We start from the raw sequence: 23,787 nt of genomic DNA, 5'->3' as shown, positions 1-23,787 counted from the left end.
ATATAGAAATAGGTATCCAAAAGCGTCTCATAAACTTAAAATATAAATATACACAGAAAATTTGTTTATTTGTTATTGCATTTACTTTTTAATTGTAATGATTAAGTGTACATTTGTGTATCAATCATGAAATTTATTGAGTGCTTATTTTTAATTTCTTTAGCTTTAATGCTATGTACCGCTGGTAAGATTTGATTATTTGCTATTGCCTATTTAATATGTTGGGTGTGGTTTCTACTTCGCATCCTTATGAACAAATATATAATTTTTTGACTTATTTTTCTTCTTTTTATCTTGGTATTATTGTTCCATATGTTTTCCTTGGATGAAAATTTTTGTTCTGTGTTAATGGTTTTGTAAAAATATTAGTAAGTAACTGTTTTTCGTTTTCTTTGGACCAGATGTTTAGTAGAATAACTGCCCATATAACGGCATTTGGTATAAATAATTTTGTTTGTTAGAAAATATTTTGGATACCTGCCGAATAAACTCGCCGTTGAAATATAACTTACATTCATAACAGTCAATAGGGATTTTCTGATTTCTGTTGACAAGAGAAAACAAAGACTATAAGTTCAATTTACTGAAGAAAAATCCGACTGAAGTGTAAAAATAATTAAACTTCGAGGGTAAAAATTTCAAATATTTTGCATTTTTTTGAAAGAAAGCGTACATAAGGGTTATTTACTCAATATTATATATATATAAATATATTTAGGGGTATTTTGTGGCAGAATAATCGCCATGTCTTAGCAACTTCTGGGCAGGTGCCCATGAGAAATTAAAAACAACATCGCAGAAAGGTACAAACTCAAAGGGTATAACTTGTAACCACCCACGGTCTAGTATCTACATGTTATTACTATTTTTTAAATTTCTATTTAAAATCAATATGACCCCTTGGTGATTATAGTTGGTGTGGCAAATCGCAATATGGAAATATTCTATATATACACAAAATATAAATAAATATGCATATATATTAGGGATCCGTTCAAGCCAAATTTAAAACTGTTTAGCAGTAGGTACCTTCACAAATTCAAGTTAAGGTAAAACAGTAGTTTCACAAAATACTTTCTTTTAAAATTTTATTTTTGTTTCTCATAAGAAATGATAAGTCCATATTTTTTTGTTGATTTTTTAATGTAATTTTTAATTTTCACAAATTATGTCTAAATTTTCACAAAATAGGTATCTCTCAGAAAAACCTAGACAGACTCTTGTATACCTATATATATTTTCATTATTTAACGGAAAGTTTTGCTTAAAATACTTACAAGGAGTAAAAAAAAAAATATGCATCAGATGCATTTTGTATTTGAATTATATTTTCTTTAAAATAAAATAGGTGAAATATCATTACTGTACCCAACACATATTTCTGCACTTTTTAAATAATTTACTATGTTATGAAAGTGTTACAGAGAAAAATGCATCATATTCTGATATAGTATGACTGTCTATTTAAATACAGATAATAAAGATTTTAAAAATAATTTGTCTTAAGCATCATTTTGTATGCATTCCCAACTTTTGTGTAATCTCTGGCTCTATTTGAATAAAATATAACTTTCAGGTTACAAAGATTACTTTTCTCTATAGAACTCTGAAGTTTAATTGCAATACCATTTAATTTAAGGTAGGGGTGCTCAACCTGCGGCCCGCGGGCCAAATGCGGCCCGCCAACCCTCGATGTGCGGCCCGCAGCCGCAATCTGAACAAAATGAAAAAAAAATTAAGTATTTGTTTTTGAAGAATAATAAAAAAAAAATTCGGTAATTTAAATTTACACTTTTAAGTTTTTGACGCACCCAATCCCAATCAATGTAGTTTTTCGATGGTTAACGCTACGGATTTCAGCATAGTTTTAAAAATCCCAAAATTTTTAATACATCATTATTACGATTTACGAATTTTAATTACCACTTTTGACGCTTTTCGTATGTGCCGATTCCAATGACTTTTCAGTAGTTATTGCTACCCATTTTCAAGTAGTTTCTGAAATAGGGATTTTTGAAAGTTATGAAACGCTTTATTTGTGCAAATTTCATGGAAAATCTAAATGACTTTAGATCCTTTCTTCAACAGTTATTGCTGCACATTTCCGCCCGGTTTTTAAAACTTCGATATTTTAGCACGATATTATTGCGAATTGCGAGTAAAGAATCGCTCATTTAGGTAACCATTTTTTGACATGGCTTACTTGTAACGATTTTATCGCAAATCAAATTATTTTTCAATCGTTATTTTAGAAATTATTACTACACATTTCTACAAGGTTTTGAAAGTACCGATATTTTTTATACGCTATTGCGACATTTTAATTTCAAATCCGGCATTTAAATTACATAAAATTTTGATGGACTTTATTTACTCCAATTTCATCTGAAATATAAAAATATTTTGGTCATTGTTTTAGTAGTTATTACGCTTTCCTGTGATTTAAAAAGATTATAATATTTTTAATACTATGGTTTGACAACAAGCGAGTTTTGAATCGCGCATTAAAATAATTATTTTTTATGTGCTCTGTTTGTGCCGATTTTATCATTTGCGTTGTACCGATTTTAACACGCATTTTTTAAGAGGTTTTTCGAACGTGTTTTTTCTTCTTTCCCTTATTGCTCCATTTTCATTTGTGATTTAGAATATACCTGATATTTTCACACAATATTACAACTCGTGAAATTCGATTCAGTTTTAATTTTTTTCGTAACTTAAAAAGTAATTACGTACCTTAGCCAAATCAACACCTTTCCGGAAGAAAAAAAAACGAGATGTGTTTATATTAAACGCGGTCCGTTTTGCAAAAAAATAATTCAAAACACGGCATAATTCTTTTGTCCCATGAACACGTGCAAGTTTAACAACACACATCGAACCTATTCTTTTTGTTGTCACGTGTAATTTAAAAGTCATACAATGTAATTTGTATTTACGCTATCTCAGGGATGAGATTTTTCCGCTTTTTAGCGGATTTCCGCTTTTTTCACTTTTATCTCTTGAGTTTCAGCTTTTTTTTTTATCAAAAGTTCAGATTTTCTAAAAATTTCACTTTTTTTTTATAAGTATTCCGCTTTTTCAGAAAATTCACCGATTTTCAAAGAGAAACAGAAAATTCAAACTGCATAGCTTCCAATCCTTTCTCATTTTTACTTATTTTAGCTATTTTCTCCCCTTTTACACGCAGCAGATAAGATTTTCCGAATTTTTTAAGAAGTAAATTTTTTTTTAATTAGTTCCTATAAAGGTGACTGTTTTTCTAACGATGATTATTAGTATATGTAAGTGTTACAACATCAGAGAAACCGGAAGGGAATATATTCAAAACTTACATTCTGTGCTTGCAAAGAAGTAAAAATAGGATTTCTCACAAGATGTTTGAAGATGGACTAACGACTAAATATAGCAAGCATAAAAGATATAGCAAACAAAAGCAATCACATCAATTTTGGAAAAAGAGTTAATTAACTCATCATTGAAATTTTATTTATAATTGCTATTATTTATGCTATAAAATGCAAAATTCTTATCAAATAAAAAACAATTATCTAAACAGTTGCTGATTGTCATGTAATTTTTCAAACTAAAATAACAATTTTTGTATGTTAAGGAGTTACTATTTATTTCTACTTCACTGTTATTGATGTGTTTCAGAGGGCTCTAGTCAGGGTTTGAAAAAACCCGGGGAATTTTGAAAAAACCCAACCCGCCTGGGTTTTATTGAAAAAACCCGGGGAAAATTGGGTTTTTTCATTTAGTGCTCATAAATTTTACTGTGAAAATATTTTTATTTATTAAATAGTATTGTATAAGTAAACACTAAAATTTCATCTGACTTTTACCTGTAATAAAATTAAACTGGAATAAATATTTAATGGTCTTCAATGTTTTTATAATACGATTAATAGAAAGTGAAATTAAAATTATGTATAATTATAAAGAGTATCAGTTACTTGTCCCTTTTTTCAAATATTTAGATAAATATATGCATTTTAACTTTATAGTTTCAAAAAACAAATTAATCTTAAAATTATAAAAAAGCATATATAAAAAGTTATAGCTCATTTTTTTAAAATCAGATAATAAAACTTTAAATTTGTTTATTTTTGTTTAATGTATAACTTAATAATTTTTTTTTTGTTTGCTTTCAATATTTTTAAACATGATTAAAAGAAACAAAATAAATTGTATTCAAATGAAATCTTAAAAATATTTAAAAAATCTTAAAAGTAATATTTTAATTTTTAACTGTTTTTTAATTGTGATAAACTTTCTCCAAATAGTTAAAAATTGTCAGCAGATGTTAAGAGTTAACTTAAAAAAAAGGTCAATTTTTTCCTTTATTATTATTATCATACAACAGATTCAAAGTGTCTACATTTCTCTCTTAGATGGCAATACACTTTTACGAGTTTTGTAGCTTTATCTATTCCTAATCTATTTTGAAGTTTACTCTGCACCAAACCGAAAGTTGAAAAGTGTCTTTCGATAGAGACAGAGGATGCTGGTGCTGAGTGCAAAGAAAAAAGAATTGACAGAAATTTTGTGGAAGCTAGGAATTTTATTTATTTACTTATTTATTTATTTTTTTTGCCATAATTTTCCACTATTTTTTGATGAAAACTGTTCAATAACCGTGTCAAGCATCATTGATTTTGGAAAGTATTCAAGATCGGAAATTTTGGATGCCACAACACGTGGCAGAAATTCTGGATGATGCTTAGAAAGACAGCTTTCTGCTAATTGGTCTTGTTCATCATTTAAAAATTGTCCCCTTGTTTCGGGATCGAGGATGCTGATAAATGATGTGGCTGAACAGCCTGATCTTTTAACAAAATGTTTATGGGATTCTAATTCATCACACGATAGTAAGTTAATTCATATTTCAACAGGTTCTGAAATTGAAATGTTTTCTGGTTGAAGCTTTTTTAAAGCTTCAGAAACAATTGATATCTGTTTTTCCCAATTGATAGTTTATTGGTAAAGCCCAACATTATTTAATTTTTTTGACATATAAAATTGTTCTAGAACAATCTCTTCATATTTATGGTAATTATTGGCAAAAGTTTTTACGCGCTCACAATATGAATTCCACCTAGTATCATTTGGTCATCAAGCAGTTTTTTTCATTTGCACATCCATGTGCTTGATGCACATTTCTAAAATATTTGTTAACTTCAACGATATGTCCAATGATAGTATTAGGAGATTGAACCAAATTTTAAAAAAAAAAAAAACAATTTGTGAAAAAAACCACCAAGTGGGTTTTTTCAAAGTGGGCCCACTTAGGGAACCCTGGTTATATGTATTTTATATTAAGTTTAAATAACGCATTATCACTAATACATATTTGAATCTTCTTTATTTTTAAGTACATTACGTTTCATAATTTTTTAACTCAAGAATTATAAAATATAAATGCAGTAATATAAAAGGAACAAGTTTATTAATCTTTTTGTTTTCACACACATTTATTTACTATATTTATTAAACATATGGATATTACCCATTATAAAATTATAATCTGTAAATATTTACAATCAGTAAAAACTAAAATTTCATCTGACTTGAGTTAAATAAAAAACTGAAATAAATATTTAATGGTCTTGCATGTTTCTATAATAAGATTAATAGAAAGTGAAATTAAAACTACGTATAATTATAAAGAGTATCAGTTACTTGTCCCATTTGTTTTCAAATAATTAACCCTAGGAAAAGGATTTCATTTTTAGATAAATAATTTTAAAAAGTTCTCCTATAAAAAGTTTTAGCTTTTTTTTTTTAAGCTAGAAAATAAAACTGTTTAAATTTGTTAATGTATCACTTGGCAAAAAAAGAAAAAAATTGTTTCTTTTCAATTTTTTTTAATATATTATATTATTATATTACCTGTATGTATTATATTACCTGTTTATTATTATATAAAGCATGCAACTATAGTTGAAAAATTGATCTTTTCAGACTATACTATTTAAATTTTTATTTGATTTAATATCATTAAAATATTACTTTTTTGAAAAAACCCACTTGAAGTTTTCAATAGCACCTACTATAAAAATTATATGAATATTTGAGTTTCTTTTACTTTACTAATATTAAAAACTTAATCATATAAATCATGCAACTCTATTTGACAAATTTATGCTGCACAATAAATTATATAAAAATAAATGTGAAACAATAAGTTTTAGTAAAAAAAAAAATTTTTTTTGAAAAAACCCACTTATTGTTCCAAGTGGGTTTTTTCAAGGTGGGCCCACCCAATAAAACCCGGGCGGGTTTTTTCAAAGTGGGCCCACTTGGCGAACCCTGGCTCTAGTTAGATTCGACTATAATATGAACATAATGATTCAGTACATTGTTAAAGTTTTTTTTTTTCCAATATAATTTAGAAAGTAATATTACTGATATATTTTCTATAAATCACATAACAATATTCATTAAAAGAAATGAAATATTAATGTATATTCTCAGTAGTTTTAATTTGCTAAACCAGGTAGTTTTTCAAGTAATAATTGTCTCTTATGTGAACTGAGGAAAAATATAATTTTCAGCTTTATTTTTTCAATTGGTAATTTTTATTTTCACTAAATGTTAAGTATCAATGTAATCATTTATATAATAATAGATTAGTACACAATTATATGTCAACACATTATTTATTACCTTAAACTGTCTGGAATTTATTATTAAAGGGTTGCGCTTGCATAAAATTTACTATCGTGGAAATTCAGCTTTTTTGCCTTTTGGCTAATCTCATCCCTGGCTATCTGAAAATTGCGCATCGCATTGCGTGTTTATATTAAACGCGGTCCGTTTTGCAAAAAAAAATCATTCAAAACACGGCATAATTCTTTAGTCCCATGAACACGTGCAAGTTTAACAACACACATCGAACCTATTCTTTTTGTTGTCACAGGTAATTTAAATCGTAGCGTAAATCGTAGAGCGTAAATACAAATTACATCGTAATTTGTATTTACGCTCTCTGAAAATTGCGCATCGCATTTCATATTAATATTAACGAGATTTAAAAATAATCCATCGCGCTTCGTATTTACGGGATTTAAAATCACATATCGCGATTTGTGTTCTGGATTTTAAAATATCATCCGTTGCTACTTTTCTCGCAATTAATATGCACGCGTTTTAAAAACCATATATCGCGATTCATATTCATGCATTTTAAAAATCAAGTGTTGTTAGTAGTCCTTTCGCAATTTAAAAGCCACACGATTCGTATTCACGCGATTTGAAAAACAAGCATCGAGTTTTTTATTTACGCAATTTAAAAATCACACATGGCAATTCGTATTCAAGCAATTAAAAAATAACACATAGCAATTCATATTCAATCAATTAAAAAATAACACATCGCTATTTGTATTTCCGCGATTTAAAAACCCAGAAAGGAAGAACACCATCCAGGACAAATTCCAAAACTGATTATGTTATTTGCTCTAAGTTTAATACTACCCACAACAACAGCTTCTGTCGAAAGACTGTTTTCCAGAATGAATTTGGCCTGTTCAAAATTACAGAGTAGTCTTTAAATACAATCATTACATTTTCATCTAATGGCTCAAAAAATATCACATAATCAAGTAGATAAAATTATCACAATATTCAAAAATTTTGCAAATTACAGTATAACCATTAAGAAATTTTTTAAACCATTTTCTACCTTCTTGGAGCATTTTATATCATTTATGATTATATGCTGGGAAATGATTTGTATATCATTAAATTTTAACTGTATAAAAAATTTAATTAAGATAAGTGTCGTAAAGTAATGTAAATTTTATTGATTGTTAGTTGATTGTGTATTAATTGTAAATAGTAAGTGTTATGTTAAAAATATATTCGTCATAAAAAGTTGCAAACAAGTATCTTAATAGTTTTTTATTATTAAGGAATATAGTTCCTTAAAATTTAATGTGTTTTCTTTCTTTCTTTTTCTTCCCTCTCTCAGCCTCTTATTATTAATTTAAAATAAAAATGTCTGAAAAAGTAATGTCTTAAAGTACATTCCCTAATAAATGGTAAATCTTATTTTCCACGGGGTTTTGTTTTAGTTTTAATCATTTTTAACCCTATAAACTTTCTTTAAATCAAAGTATGTAACTTGAATTTATATTAATAACTAGAATATTTATTTATTTGAAATTTATTTCTATGAAAAAAAATTTAACGTTAAAATTTATGTTTAAATGGACTTCTGTATTTTGTAGTGTGATAAAAAAATTTCAATTTTTCCATAGTTTTTTAATTATTTCAATTTATCTAAATTTTTTCAGATAAATTGATTCTGATTTTCGAATTCTGTTTTCCTTCTTAAGTAATCAGTTTTGCATTTTCTAATTTTAAACGCTTTAAAGTATTGTATTTTCTGCAAAGAGATTACAAGGTTAACCGACAAAAAGAATTTACTGTTATATAAACAATGATGTTTATATAACAATCAGCACCAACAATTGCTTTCAATATGTCGGTCTAAACACTTTGGCATGCAGCCCTTGATTGGTCAATCTGCTGTGCATGTGGCCCTTCACTGAAAAAGGTTGTGCACCCCTAATTTAAGGGTAATTAATGTAATTTCACCTTAATAAATCTGTTGGTGACTTAATTGAAATTAATTACTGTCTCTTAATTTTCTTCTAAGAAATTGCAAGCAGTTAAATATTTGTTTGATTTGTACTAAATGTAATAACTTACTTTTATGAATATGGATAGTTTTAAAGAAATGAAACAGTCTTTCATTCATTTGGCAAAATCTATGGTATTTTAATTACTTTTCCTGTAATTATTGTTCAAACCTAAAATGTACTGAAAGGGGGCAATAATTACCTAAGGGTTCATAATTGTTTTACTATTTGAAAACATTCTGTTGCGTTTGATTTATGTCAGTATACATAGTTTTTTTCCCATTATATTTCAAACAATAATAAAATGACATTATTGTTTGTCTGTAAGAACATATTTAATAAACATAAGAATGAAAAATTTTAAAATTTAAGAGGAAATTTATGGCTGTTATTTTAATGTTATTGAGATACAGTTAAGATAATTTACTTACAAGTGTGTAGATAGTTATTGTTTTGTGTTCCAATTATATTTGATTTATGTCTATAGCTGGATCAAATTGCTAAATTTTCTTTTTTTGAAATTTTTAGTGTATTTTTATTTATAATTTATCTATTTAATTATTAATTTAAAGTTAGCATGACATTTTTGTGTTCTCTTTCACTCTTCTTAATTGAATAATTTTGAATTTCTGCATAATTGCTTTAAGTAATAATTCTAACATTTATATCTAAATTTTGTAATTTTGATTTTTTGTCAGTGTTTAAAAACAAAGTTTTAAGTAATAAATAAATTTGCAACTAATTACTCATTACCATTTCTAAATTTATGATAAATTATGTAAATATAGGCGATAAAAAAATGGCATGTGTCATTTAAAGAATGCCACCTGAGCCATTTTCTAAACCATAAACAATTTGGATTAAATTTACAAATTATATTTTAAAATGTAAAACAAACAATATCTATTATGTTTTTAAATTATCAAGCACATGGTGTTGTTCAGAAGAAAATATCTTAAAATTAAAAAAAAAAAAAAATATGGTGTTTTTCTAATTTACTGTCATCACTGCATCTTTTTATAATTACAGTCTCCACACATAAAAACACATTTTAAAAATACAAACAGGAGTTTTGGTTTAAAATTATTATGTATTTGCTTACAAAATGAGGTCTTACTTAAGGTAATTTAAAAATATAAGTGGTACAAAGATGTTTTTGCAATAGAAGGGTAAAAACTCTTATGTAAATTTTTAATATTTCTTCAAAATTCTAGGTACAATCTATTGTCTTAAAAAATATTAAGTAAATTTTCAATTAAATATTATTTAAAATGTTTTCCTACATTTACTTAATAACTCTTAAGTTTTCAGAATTTTTTTCTCTTTTGCTTTTAAAGCAAAGTGAGAGGATAGTAATAACATTTTTCAATGTCTTAACAATTTAAAACTGTTGCAAACAGGGTTGGCAAGGTTTAGGACAGAATGGATTAATCCATGATTTAAACCCTGGTTTAAACCGTCCTGTCCAAAACCCCTTTGTCCAAAACTGTCTTAAACTGTCCAAAACCCTTTTACTCAAATTATGTCACAATTTTTTCTGAACAATATTTAAGAGGTAAAATAAACATAGAACTAATAACATATTGATAATTAAATATACTAGAGAATATTTGTTTTTAAAAGTATAATGTTTTATTAATATTGTTTGACTCTTCAATTTAAACAAAGGAAGATTAATCAGTAATCAAGTTTAATTGGTCCTCTCATTCAATAGTACATAACTGAAGTTTGACCTTGCCATACAGGTTAAAATATTAAGGACTAAGTGCTTGGTTCGTCATAAACAGGTTTATTTATTTATAGTACTATTCAAGAATGCTTTTATTTCATTCATGTTCAATTCTTTTAGCATAGGGGTGATACATCACCAGTGTCAGTAACTGAAACTGATGTTATGCCCTTTAAAACTGTTAATACATTTTTCAGTTATTTTGTATTTTCAATTTAAACTTATGTATTTATATTTAAAAGCAATTTTTTTTAAAATAGATGTCTTTTTTATCATCCCGAGATGCAGAAATTATCAAATTTTTTAAAAAAAATATTGTGAAAAATAAAAGGTTAATTTTTGAACAAATTTAGTATTTTTTTTAAGAAAAATTATTATTTTTAATATTGCCATATTTATCCTTATGCAAAAATATTATTTATCAGTATTAAAAGCATAGTTATATTTAAAGGATTAGGTATTCACTTTTGTTGTTCACTGAATTGTGGAGCTTCAAAAATTTTAAACCTTTTCCTATTATATTATATTATTTTCTTTTAATAAGTTATAATAAATTGTATAAAAAATATCAAATATTTATTGATACATGTAATTATTATGTGTACAATGGTTGCACCTATAGAATTTTTACCTTTTACCAAAGTTCAAGGTTTTGGACACTTTAAGACAGTTTAGGACAGTATTACCCAGTTTAGGACAGTTTTACCCAGTTTAGGACAGTAAAACCCAGTTTAAGACAGTAAAACCCACGTGTCCTGTCCAAAACCAGTTTAGGACGTCCAAAACCCCAACCCTGGTTGCAAAATATTTATTTTTAAAGTATTTTTATTGTTCGATGTTAATCTGTATACTTAAAAGCGTGGTCTTAATATAAAAATTATCAAAATCGAATTAGTTATTAAATAAATTTTTCCTAATTGTCCTACTCAAAAGCTGATGCTTAAAAGTTCACTTTTAAGCATGAGACAGGCTTGCGAGTTGTTTATTGTTCTTCTGAAAGGAGATGAAAAAGTTCGAAGCACTAATAATGTACTTGCGCAATGTTTGAATAACCCCACTCAATTTGAATGTTTAACTATATAATTTTCTCTTTATTTTTTAGTTCTTGGACAACAAAATCCATCTATATCTTACATCACAAAAGAGCAATATGCAAATGTTGGGGACACAATTGACCTTCATTGTTCTGTACAGTGGGCCTCTGGATATCCAGTAAATATATTTATAAATAACTCTCAATTTTATATTCCTCATAATTTATTTTCCTCATGAGTTGTCTATGTTATAATTTTTTTTTATAGTATCTGAAGCTATATTTTAGGTTTTTTTTTACTTCAAGTAAAGTATTCGAAAAGTAATATTTTTGAAATGTTTTCTTAAGATAAGTTTAATTTTGTTGAGGATTTTATCACTTTTAGCTAAATATAACTTTTTTTTACCCTCCAAAATTTAAACTAAAATACATTATATAAAAGAATAAAATCATTCTTTATAATAAATTATAATTTTGTGGCGAACAATGTACCTACTACAATATGTAACATATTAAGCAATTGAACAAAATGAAATGCTATTAATGTCTAAATATGTTTATTTCTTTTAATAGGTTCTTTGGGTCAAAGTTGATAACAAAACGGGTGCCAATTCCATAATATCTAGTGGTAGTACTCAAATCATTCCTGATCAAAGATATTCCATTCGTCATGATGAAGCAAGTAGCACATATACCCTACAGGTGAATAACTAAACTGTTTAAGTGAATTTGTTTATTGAGCTATGATATGATAATTGCTTTTAGACTATAAAATGAAAATAAAAGCATTTCCTTACTTTTGTTTGATATTTGCACTTTAACTTTGATTTTGTTTGATAGTACACTTAAGTCTTAATAATCAGGATTATTGAGATAAATAATCCTAAGAAACTGATATTCTTGATAATGTAAAAAATTTATTTCTAGGATTATAAAGGTGGAAAAATGTTTCAAATGCTCTTTTTCAAAAGTTACTAGATGTGAATGAATCACGTCTTACAAGTTCATGATAAGATACGTAATATTGTGTGTTTGAAACATATTTACTTCCCCCTCCCTTATAATTTTTGAAGCAAATTAAGTTTTTACTTTATCAACTAAATCAGGTCTTTTTTTAAAATAATATTAAATAATTTCTATTATATATACAAAAAAAATATTTAATATCAACTATTATTCAAATTTATGTTAGGTTTTAACATTGAAATTACAATTGCTCGTGATGAATAAATTATGTATCTATTAAATAACAAGTTATTTTCTCGGCAATACATTAATCTTTTTCATTCACCTAAAGCTACTCTTTAATGCATTTTATAATCTAATCAATAAAATTAAATCTATTATTTTCATTGATCCTTTCAGCCATCTAGTAACCTACAGCTATTGCTACTCAGGTATTTTTAAAACTAAATTTACTAAGCAGAGAAATAATTTGAATATGGAGCTCTAGGCCCATTTAAAATTGAAATGATCTAATTTCAAGCCAAGCTGGGCTAATCTAGTCAAATATCATCTTTCTCATTGAGTAATGTAAAAATTTGCTTTTGTCAAAATAAATAATTTAAAAAAACGGGTAGTTTTTATTATAGAGGTGTTGATAAGAGAAATTTTTTTGGGGGGGGGGCGATGATGAAAAAAGTTTAACGGTCTCTGATTTAATCTATAAAATTAGATCTACTGTTTCCATTCATATTAATTTATCTTGTAATAATTGTATCTTTAATCTATAACTCTGTCTATTAGTTAAATCTAAAGTTATTGAAGTAATTTTAAAACTAAACTATTTATGTTTAGATTACAAAAGTTCAAAAAGTGGATACAGGATTGTATCAATGCCAAGTAGTAATTGCGTCATCTAGCAAGTTAACTGAAGATTCTTGGGTCTATATTAGAAGTAAGAATAAACTTTTTATATCATTTTTAAAGCTGTTCCATTAATTGTTTTTACCTCTTATCAGTTTTATTCTTACAATTTAAGTGAAATTGCAATTTAAACTTAATTTTTATTTATTTATTTTGTAAATTTTTTTCATTCATGATTTTAGTAGAAAATATTTTTAAACTATAATTTGTCATTATATTCTTAAAATTATTATTATTATTATTTTTCAAAGTTAGATTTCATTGATAATGAAGGTTTGGTCTAGAGAAATTATGAAAGGAACTTGCATGTAAATTATTATTTGATGTATAAAAAGTAAGATAATAAACTAAATGTGAATAAAAGTTGTGTGAAAAATTTTAAATTATAATTTGTTATTTGATACATGTCAAATAATTTGCTATTAATGTATATGCTTCAATTATACTAATTTAATTTTAAATTTCTGTAATTACAAGTATTTTTAAAGTTAATTAAATGTGTAGTTAGTGCATATAAAAAATGATATTTTATTATGATTCATGAGGGTGTAGATATTGAATAAAAAAGAAACTATGATTTTATTTATTCGGCAGTTGGTTTGCAGTTATTAAATAATAATTTTTGCCTTTTTAGTAAAAAACAAAAATAATTTTAGTTATAATATTTTTGAATGATATAAATTATTTTTTCATCTAAAACTTGGGTTTTATTGGGTTTTTGATGAAAACCAAGTTTTTTTTTTCCAAAAATATTTTAAATTTTTTCCCTTGAGTACTAAATAAGAAAGCATGATTTGCTTCTAACACGAAAGTTAAATATTTGGTAACTATTTGTTTTGTTGCATTGTAAAATAATTTTAAAGTTTTAGATTATTACACTGTTATTTTTATTTCTTAAGGATCAGCAGATTGTTACGTACAAATTTAAATTTCTTCAACTGAAAGGTCCTTAGATTTTAATACTCATTTTATTCAGTCAACATCCCTACTTCACTGTTTTTAATTTTTTTCAATTTTTGGTTGCTTTAAAATTAGTTCATGTGTTTCGCGATAATAATTAGAAACGTTATATTAAGTTAATTCCTAATAACAGGTTTAGATGGAAATAAGTTTGTTAAAGTTCATTATAAAAGTAAATATAACACATCTGCTGATCTAGTAGCAAAATATAAAGACTTGTTGTTTTTACCAAATTTCTTTATTTACTCTTTTTTTTTAATATAATTTATTTTTTTTATAATAATTTACTCTTTCTTTTAATATAATAATTGCAAATCTTAATTTATGCATTTAATTGTATAATTCAATTTCTGTGAAATCATTAAAAATGGAATACCAATTAGTTTCATACTCTAATTTTTACATTCTGAATGACGTTAACTTTTAACAATCTGAAAACGTTTTTTAAAAAACCCGACCCGGGTTTGCAAAACTTACCTGATACTTCTTTGGCGGCTCCTGTTTAATAATATGATTATATCAGTGCTAACATTATAATTGTTTTTTATTATTTCTTTTATTTATTGATTTTTTTAGAAAGGTAAATAATTGGCACTGTCACTGGTGTCATATGTATATTCGATAAGCAATTCGCAATTGCAACTAACTATAGGGAGCGTTGTTGTATCAGACGAATACCTGCGATTTCTATGTGAACAGTCATTCAGTTGGAGACGTCCTTAATGTAGTGTGTAGCATTGTAACGTACCTTCTTTATTATTACTTATTAAATTTAAAATAGAAAAATTTTTGTTATTCTTTCTTATGCAAACGAAAACAAAATGGTATCTCTTTTTTTTTAGAGAAGGAACATCCAAAACACATGGGAAAAATATTTGTAAATAAACAGAAAAAAATATGTATATTTATATAAGAGTTAAAACCTAATGACTAAGAAATAGTTTTACTAAATTTAATGATATAACATGAAAGGCCCATTTAAACTTTACATTCCATTGTTTTAAGACTCATATTACTTCAAAAATTAAAATGAACAAAAAGTAGGGCATAAAGCCTCGTAATTTTATATAATTTAATTTTGTAAACAAAGCTTTTTGACAAAAAACTTTAAGTTTATATAAAATTTATTATTTAGAAACTAAAATCGCGAATCATACGCGAATATTTTTAAAGTCCTTAATTTTTTCAGAAAAAGGTTCATAAAAGTGCTTAACTTTTGCTTTGCTAAAAGAATGGGAAAAAAGTAAGAAAAAAATAATTCAATTTGAATAGAAATAACCCAACTAAAATAAAAATAAAAATTCCAATTTTATTTAAAAAATCATGATTTTTGCCAACTCTGTTGCTATAAAATACCTACAATATAAGTTTTTTTTTACAATGCTTGGTTACATGTTAAAATTATGATTTGCTTTTAGTTCCTCCAGCGATTCTGGACAACAGCACACAAACAGTTCAAACAACATCAGGAGCAGCAGTTTTCTTACACTGTTATGCTACAGGATATCCAGAACCAAAGGTATCTTGGAGACGTGAAAACAATGATATCTTACCCACAGGAGGAGCTGTCTATCGGGGAAATATTCTTGCTATCCACAATATTAGTAAACATGACAGAGGGACTTATTATTGTGTGGCTGATAATGGTGTTGGGAAAGGTGCTCGACGTCATGTTGGTGTTGAGGTGGAATGTAAGTTTGAAACTTTTGATGTTAAAAGTTACTATACATTATCATGCTGCAATTTTTTTCTAATCCTATTTTTTTTGTCATTAATATTGTTTTATGATTTACGAGTGCTTATGAAGTTAACAGCTTTTACAAAAATTTTATGGAAATGTACTTTAAAAAAGGTACATTGAAAAATACCTTAAAATATACCATAAAAATGTTTAAAATTACTTTGCAAATGTACATTAAATAAAATAGATTCATTCTTAAAGTGTAAATAAATTTGTTTTTGTAAGTTTTAAATTAGTTATTTAAACAGATAGCTATGAGTAATGCTTTAAATGCAAAAATAGTTGTACTTTAACTTCATGCAAGTGAAAAAAAATAGTGCAAGAAAATTCACCACACCACTGCCACTTTTCACTTAATTGCATAGCAGGTAATTCACTATCCATTTTAAATGAATAGAATTAAGTGAAATCAAACTATTTTATGAAAAGACTCTTTAATCATTCTATAGTTCCGATTTGGATTAAAAATTTAAAAAAAAAAAAGTGTCTGCATAAGATTCTTGAATAAAAAAACATTTTCAGTTTCGCACATTTTGACGTCTTTAATAAAATTAAACTATATTAGATTTTTAACTTTCTCTTTTTTCTCTATAGAAAAATTAAATCAATTATTTTTTACTTATTGTTTAACAATTACTTTATTTTTCATTATTGTCACATCAAATTTTAGAATAAATTTGTGTACCACATTTTTCAATGTGTTTTGGTTACAGAAGATTTTCCTTAGAGGAAAAATAAAAACTGCCAAAACATTGAAATCTTTTGACGTCTTGAATGAGAGCTTTTTCCATCTGGAATGCTAATGTTATGACTTCGGTATTTTTTCAAAATTTAATGGAGTTTATGAAAAACATTAATAAATTTTCTCATTCAAGTTATGTAGTTTTTTTCCCATTAATAAAGAAAAGGGATGCACATTGATTATCCAAAGCTTGCATTTGGCTTCTGCATTGCAAGTTTTCTGCTGTCACTTTTCATTTTAGAATTTTTAACATAATTTGAAATAGAAATAGAAGTGGCTGTTTTTTCTTAAACATTAGAATCATTAACGTTAAATAACAATAAGTTTAAATTTGTTATCTAAATTTTTTTTATGTCTATTTTCTTTTTTTTTTAAAAAAAGAAACTGTTTACTTAAATAGGATAAAAAAGTTATAAAAATAAGGGAATGGGTGGAACTTTATATTAGATATGATTACAAATATCATCAACAAATCCTTATAAATTTATCATTTTCAGTTGCACCTGTAGTGTCTGTTCCTAGAAAAGTTTACCGTCAAGCATTAGGATATGACATGGATTTGTATTGCCAAGTAGAAGCATACCCGGAACCATCTATTTTATGGCTTAAAGAGCAGCTCCAAATATTTGATAACCAAAGAGAGCATTTTATTACAACATTTAGTTCTGAATCTGGTTTTCTTGAAACGAAACTTAGAGTGGCTGCTATTGAAGAAGATGATTATGGTGTTTATACATGTAAAGCAATAAACAAGTTAGGTCAAGACAAACAGTTTATTACCCTTGAAGGTAAATTTCAATCATCATATTTTTAAAATAACTAATTTTAATAATTAAAAATTAATTATCTTTAAAATTATCTTATTTTTTAATTTAAAATTAATCACTCTCTCTTTCTCTTTATAGAATTCATTCTAATTTACTTTGCTTTATTTCTCATATATTTATGTTTTTTATAGTTCGTAAAACGTAATATTTACTAAAAACGTTTTTATTGTGGACTTGCAAAAGCTAAAATCTCTTTTTCTCTAGCTCTTCACCCCCCTCCCCCCCAAAAAAAAGGTTGTGCACCTTTAACATAAAGGAATTGATTATCCTAACTTGTGGTCTGTTGTATCATCATAAGGAGCAATTTAAAATTATTTTTATTGTTTGTATACAGCGCTCAAAATTAAAGATGGTTCGTTCTTCCAAGACCACTAAACTCTGATTTTTTTTTATCTGCATTTTTGTCACAAAATCTTTGGCCTGTGTTTTCTCCTCAATATTTTGAATATTATGTATTGTCGTAATTTTTTTATTTCATTTTTTTTAAAATTTCAATATAGTGCTCTACTTATAAATATGTAACAATAAACCTGTTTATTAGTTATGTTTATTGCTTATTATGTTATATCATAAAATTTCAATTTTTATGAAACTTAATTTATATTTTTAATTAATTTTCTAAAACTTAAATATTGTTTTTGAAAAAAACTATTTTGTTTTAGAAATTTGTAAGCGTTATAAACATGTAAGTAAATTTTTTTTAATTGGGATGTGTGAAAGAGCTAGTGAAAATCTGTGCAGACAAGCGAAATCTTTCGGCTACTGGTCCTTTGGACCAATGAGTATATATTCTTAATCTCCTCCACCCTTGCTGTATGATGTTCTAATCTTAGCTTCAGGATTGTGAAAGTTATCAGTTCAGATACTCTAGGCATGCTGCCTGACACTTGGAATGAAATTGAATATAAACATGATATTTTGAGAGGTATTAATAAAGTGCTCACTAAAGTGTAAAAAGAGGAAAAAATAATTTTTAAGTTCCTTAATGATAATGTATGTAACGGAAATGTACAAGAACAACAGTTTCCTTTTAATCAATGTTTTGAATTAGGAAAAATTCATGCAACTATTCTGAATTATTAATTCATTGAATTATTGTTAATTAATTGATTTGTAGTATTTAGTGCATTTTATAATTAATCTAATTAAGTTTTTTTTTCTCCATTTCAGAATCTTATTCAATTGAATGCCCACCAGCTTGTGGCTTGTCAGGTTCCTTTTCATTAGTGAATTCCAGATCATATGCATTAATAGCTATTGCTGTTCTTCTAAGTATGAAAACATTAGTTTCATTGGCCGTTTTCCTCTGATTATGGTTTTACTTCTATTCATAGTTTTTATTTCCATTTATAAATCTTTACTACTGTCATGATCATTTTGTGAATAGACAATTGAAGAAGTCATAAAAAAATAATAATACATTCTTCTACTTTCAAACTATTTAATAAACGGAGATGCCAATAAATACAAATACTAGGTTTTGTTAATAAAAACAATTTACGTAAACTTTATTAACTCTTTCTTATTTTTTTCAGCTGTTTAATTAATGCATTCAATTATAAATCTAGGATTTTTTTAAAAATTTAATAGTTATCATGAGTATAAATAGTTATTGGAAATCAACCATAATTCTGTTGAAATTTGTCTATTTTGAAATACGTTATTTTTTGAAAAATTATTTACAGGTATCAAACAAAGAGTGTTAAAAAGGTTAAGTTGGCATCTTTGTTTATTGCTATCATTAAAAGAATAATTTAATCAATGTTTGCTGTTTAATTTTAGATGTCATTTACATTTAACTGACTGAGCATTTAAGTCCATAAAGAGTTACCTGTTTTTTTCTGTCATAAAAGTAGTTTTCCTCCTTGTTATTCAAAGGGAAAATTGTCTTTTGAGGAGAAATTTCAATGCAAACTAACTTTAATGCAAAATGCTTGGTTCAATTAAGTAAATTGTTGTGAGTTAGTCTTTCAAAATATTTTTATTTTTTAACAAAAGGGAGTAATCTTAGAGTAATTACCCAATTTGAAAATTTTGTTACTTAAGAAATTATATTAGAAAGTGTTATTCATACATTCCGTATCATTGTTAATGTAATTCCTATTCATGTAAACTCCATACTTGTTACCTATCATTGTTTTGTTGCTATTTCTTTTCCGTTAAATGTTTTTATTTTTATGGCCGGTGTTATATACATTTTATTTTACAAATTATGCATGTACTTTTATACTGATTATGCTTTTTTAATATTGACTTTCGTTGGATTCATCTTATATTATTATCTTCTAATTACCTGTGTTTATTGAAGGGTTATGAATTAGTATTCGAAAAAAATTCCTCTCTGCAGTTTTGGTTAGTTGCAAATTAGGTCTTGCAGTTTTTGGTAAACATTAGGTAAAAACAAGTCTTTCATATAATGAAAATTATTTCAATTTTTTTTTATTATTATGTGAACACATATTGAATGAATTTTACGACCATTAACTTATCGCCAAACTATTTATTACTTTAATTAATTTAACAAATTAAAAAGTGTAATTTATTATCTGATGTAATCCCTGTGTATTAAAATTAATTAATTTATCATAAAACTAATTATGTATTAAATGTAATTTAATAATAGTATAAAAATTAAAATGCATAGTTTAAAATGAATATTTATACTTAGTAACAAATACTATACTTTCCAAAGATTCAATAAAAATATTTATTGAGCATAAGTGTAGGAGTTAAGCATTCGGATAAATCTGGAGTCATAGTTGATTCTGCTGACTACACAGCTTCAGTTTATGCTTAAATACATCAATTTATAATTATTTTAAAACAATGTTAGCTGCTTTTATTTTACTACTAACAAGGTTGGTAAAAATTATGATTTTTTTTTAAAATCAGAATTTTTGCCAATAGTAAAATATAAACAAAAAATCATTATTTTTTTATTTTATTTAAATAAGATTATTTTCAATTTTTCTACAGTTACTTATTAAAGCTATGATAAAAAGCATTAACAATGCTTAATATTGTATCATAACAATATTTTAACTTAAGTACTTAATATTTCTATCTAAATTGATTAAAATTGTTTCATAATGATTACTGACTAATCACGGAATAAATTAAATCATAGTTCTTTTTATTCAAGCCTCATAGATTTGTAAGGACAAAGATCCAATTTGTCCGTTAATTATCAAAAAATTATCTTTTTACTTTTTCTTCACTATTTATATCTGCGAACTAAAATTCTAAAATGTTGAAAAATACTTCTATTTAAATAAACATAAAATTAAAAATATATAATTGAAATATGTTTAAAAAATGGCAAATTATTTAACATATAGCTTACATATATTAAAAAAGTTTTATTTAAAAATTTCCTGTAACTTTTAGTGCTTTTTTTAAATATTTTAGTCTATTTTGAACATCAAATAATAGTTTCCATTCATTTCCCTCTCATTATTTCTTTGGTCAAAACTTTCAATATTACATCCTTATTATCATATTAGATTCTAACAATAGATTATTTCAATTTTAGAAACTTTCAATTTCAATATTCAATCAGACTTTAAAGGACATCACAAGCTTAAGAATATATTTATAAATTAAACTGTGCTATTAAACTGGTTTATAAATTAAAGTGTATAGAAGAAAATATTTATGACTCAAATCAATGATTTAAAAAAATAAAACCATATGATTTATATCCAGGATTTAAAAACAAATCGACTAAATCAAGTATGCCAACTAAGAAACTAATGCTTCAAAAATGGTTTTATTAAATCGAATTTTGTTATTCGAGCTCTTAATCAAACTTTCTCTTCATAAGGTGTTGGTTGTTTTATATGTGTGATATTTAATCAAAATATTTTTGTTTGGGTTTTGGTTAAACATTCATCCCATTCAAGTTAATCATTCCTGATTTATTTATTTAATTGCTCAAGTGTCTTAAAAATTTCCATTTATTATATATATTTCTATGGTATGGTTGAGGTATTTGTATGATATGCCTTCGGCTAGTGACGACACAACAGTGGTTTTTTAGTGATCTGAATTTACATATTAATTGATGCAGAAAGTTCTTGTATTCTTTCTTTTTTAAAGTACATTAAGTTTTATTTTTTTCACACTTTAAACGTTTTGTTATTTTTGTGAGAAAAATTTCTTTTTGTTAGCTATATTTACACCATGAATCTATTTCTATTTATTATGTGATAAAATAAAATGTAAAAAATCGAATTATGCTTCTTAAAATAAAATGCTTTAAGTTTTAAATTTTTGTGTATAAATTTTCAATTTTGTACAAATAACTAATGTAATTATTAGGAAATTTATAAATTGTTGCCAGGTGTTTTTAAGATTGACTAGTAAAATTTCTTTTTGTATAAACTGAAATTTTATGCATACATATATTTAAGTTTGCTTTGTTTTAAGTTAATCCCATAAAACTATTCCATTTACTTTTGATGTGGAAGTATTGATATTTTTGACATAACAGTTTATGTTTACATTAGGTTTTTGTCGTCTTGTGCAATTTTTAGAATTTAACTTATTTGATTATTTTGATAATGCATTATAAAGATGGCTTTCTGTCATATGCTGCTTCTAAAATGACTGGTTCAGATTCATTTACATAGGTTATGTTATTGATTTTTTAAAAATCTTTCTCGAATGAAAATTTATTGACATTTATTGTTCTATTTTTGATATGATTTTTTTCTGAATAAGAAGTTTCGAATTATTTAGCAATATATTTTAGTTGCTGTTAAAAAGTTTGCAGCAATAATATATAGGTTTATGTTTTCCCTAATAAGTTTGAATACAATATTTTGAAACATTTATTTTTATTTGGTTGCTAGAATTAAGTATTTTTAAAATTGACTTTGTTATTGTCTTTTACTGCTTCAGTAATAATCTGTTTCTTATAATTTAAAAACGAGGTTTTTAAGTTAAAAATTACACTAAAACATTCCACTTATTTACAGTGTTTAATAGACAGTATTTTTTGTGTAGACAGTAATAGGCAGTCTATTGTATTTATTTAGCTTTACAGTGGTTAAAAATTTCTTTATAACAATATTATATAGGTTTATGTTTTCCCTAATAAGTCTAAATACAATTTTTTGAAATAGTTAAACATTTATTTTGCTGTTAGAACTAGGTATTTTTAAAATTATTTACATTATTACCTTTTACTGCTTCTGTAATAATCTGTGTTATATAATTCAAAGTAGTTTTTAAGCTTTGAATCGCACTGAAACATTCCACTTATTTACAATGTTCAATAGACAGTAGTATTCATTCAGTTTTTTCTTGAGAATTTAATTACAACTTAAATGAAATATTTGTATTTATTAAAACTAATAGTTTTGTTCTCAGATTGATTTTTTTTTGTGTGAGCTCTAAATGCAATTAAAACATTCCATTTTCATTTACAACATATTGTTAAGATTATATTTCATTTTCTCCTGAATTATAATATTGAGTTACATTTTTAATTAATGTTTCATTTCATTTCAAAATTACTGACAAAAAAAATTTCCATATGCATCATAAGAATTTTGATATAAATTAAAATAAGCATTTTAACTTTGCATTTTACAAAATTTGTATAAATGTAAAAATTTTCTTAATTGTTGTTTGTCTTAAATGATTAAATATTATAATATACAGTTTGCAAATAGGTTTAATGCGTCTCACATAACATTTGTTTTTATTTATACTTTTATTGTTATCAATTATATTCAATTACATTTTAAAGTTTCATATATGGTGTGAATCTGTCATTATTTATAAATAATGTATATATTTTCATCAAAAACTGTAAATAATATTTATATAATTCTGAGGTCTTGCCCAAAATATAAGTATTTTATTTTTTGAATTTTATTGAATTGAATATATATAGATCCTGCTGGATATAGGCTCTTTATTACGCCTTGAAATATCAGCGGTGTCTATTACTCAATCACTTTTATTTTAGGCAGGACCTAAATCTTGTATGAATCTCTCTTACTGTGTTATTGACATTCCATCCACAGAAAATTTCCGTCCATGTACAAGTGTATTAACTTTGTATTATGCTATAATAAACTTTATTCTGATTATTGGTTGTACTCTTTTCTTTGTCTGACTGAGATAATGTGTTTAAAAATTGCCTTCAAGTAAATTTGAAAATTTCTGTAAATTTCAAATACATTTGTAAATTTTTTTTCTGTGTCCATTCAAAAATTCGATTCAAGTCAAC

General features: G+C 25.5%; 1 protein-coding gene across 1 annotated transcript; it reads left to right on the top strand.

The window, feature by feature from the left end:
• Positions 1-20,284, top strand: LOC107443959 (lachesin). The gene is made up of 7 exons (XM_043053586.3): positions 1-184; positions 11,480-11,589; positions 11,984-12,112; positions 13,208-13,307; positions 15,655-15,927; positions 17,217-17,507; positions 18,717-20,284. The coding sequence occupies exons 1-7, from the start codon at positions 127-129 to the stop codon at positions 18,854-18,856; spliced, it is 1,101 nt and encodes a 366-aa protein (XP_042909520.2). The 5' UTR covers positions 1-126; the 3' UTR covers positions 18,857-20,284.
• Positions 20,285-23,787: the final 3,503 nt, after the last annotated feature.

The sequence above is a fragment of the Parasteatoda tepidariorum genome, chromosome 9 (assembly GCF_982258835.1).
Source record: "Parasteatoda tepidariorum strain Cologne lab strain chromosome 9, Ptep-v5.0, whole genome shotgun sequence".
NCBI lineage: Eukaryota > Metazoa > Arthropoda > Arachnida > Araneae > Theridiidae > Parasteatoda > Parasteatoda tepidariorum.
Note: the sequence above shows the minus strand (reverse complement) of the source record. Positions and strands in the feature narration are given on the sequence as shown.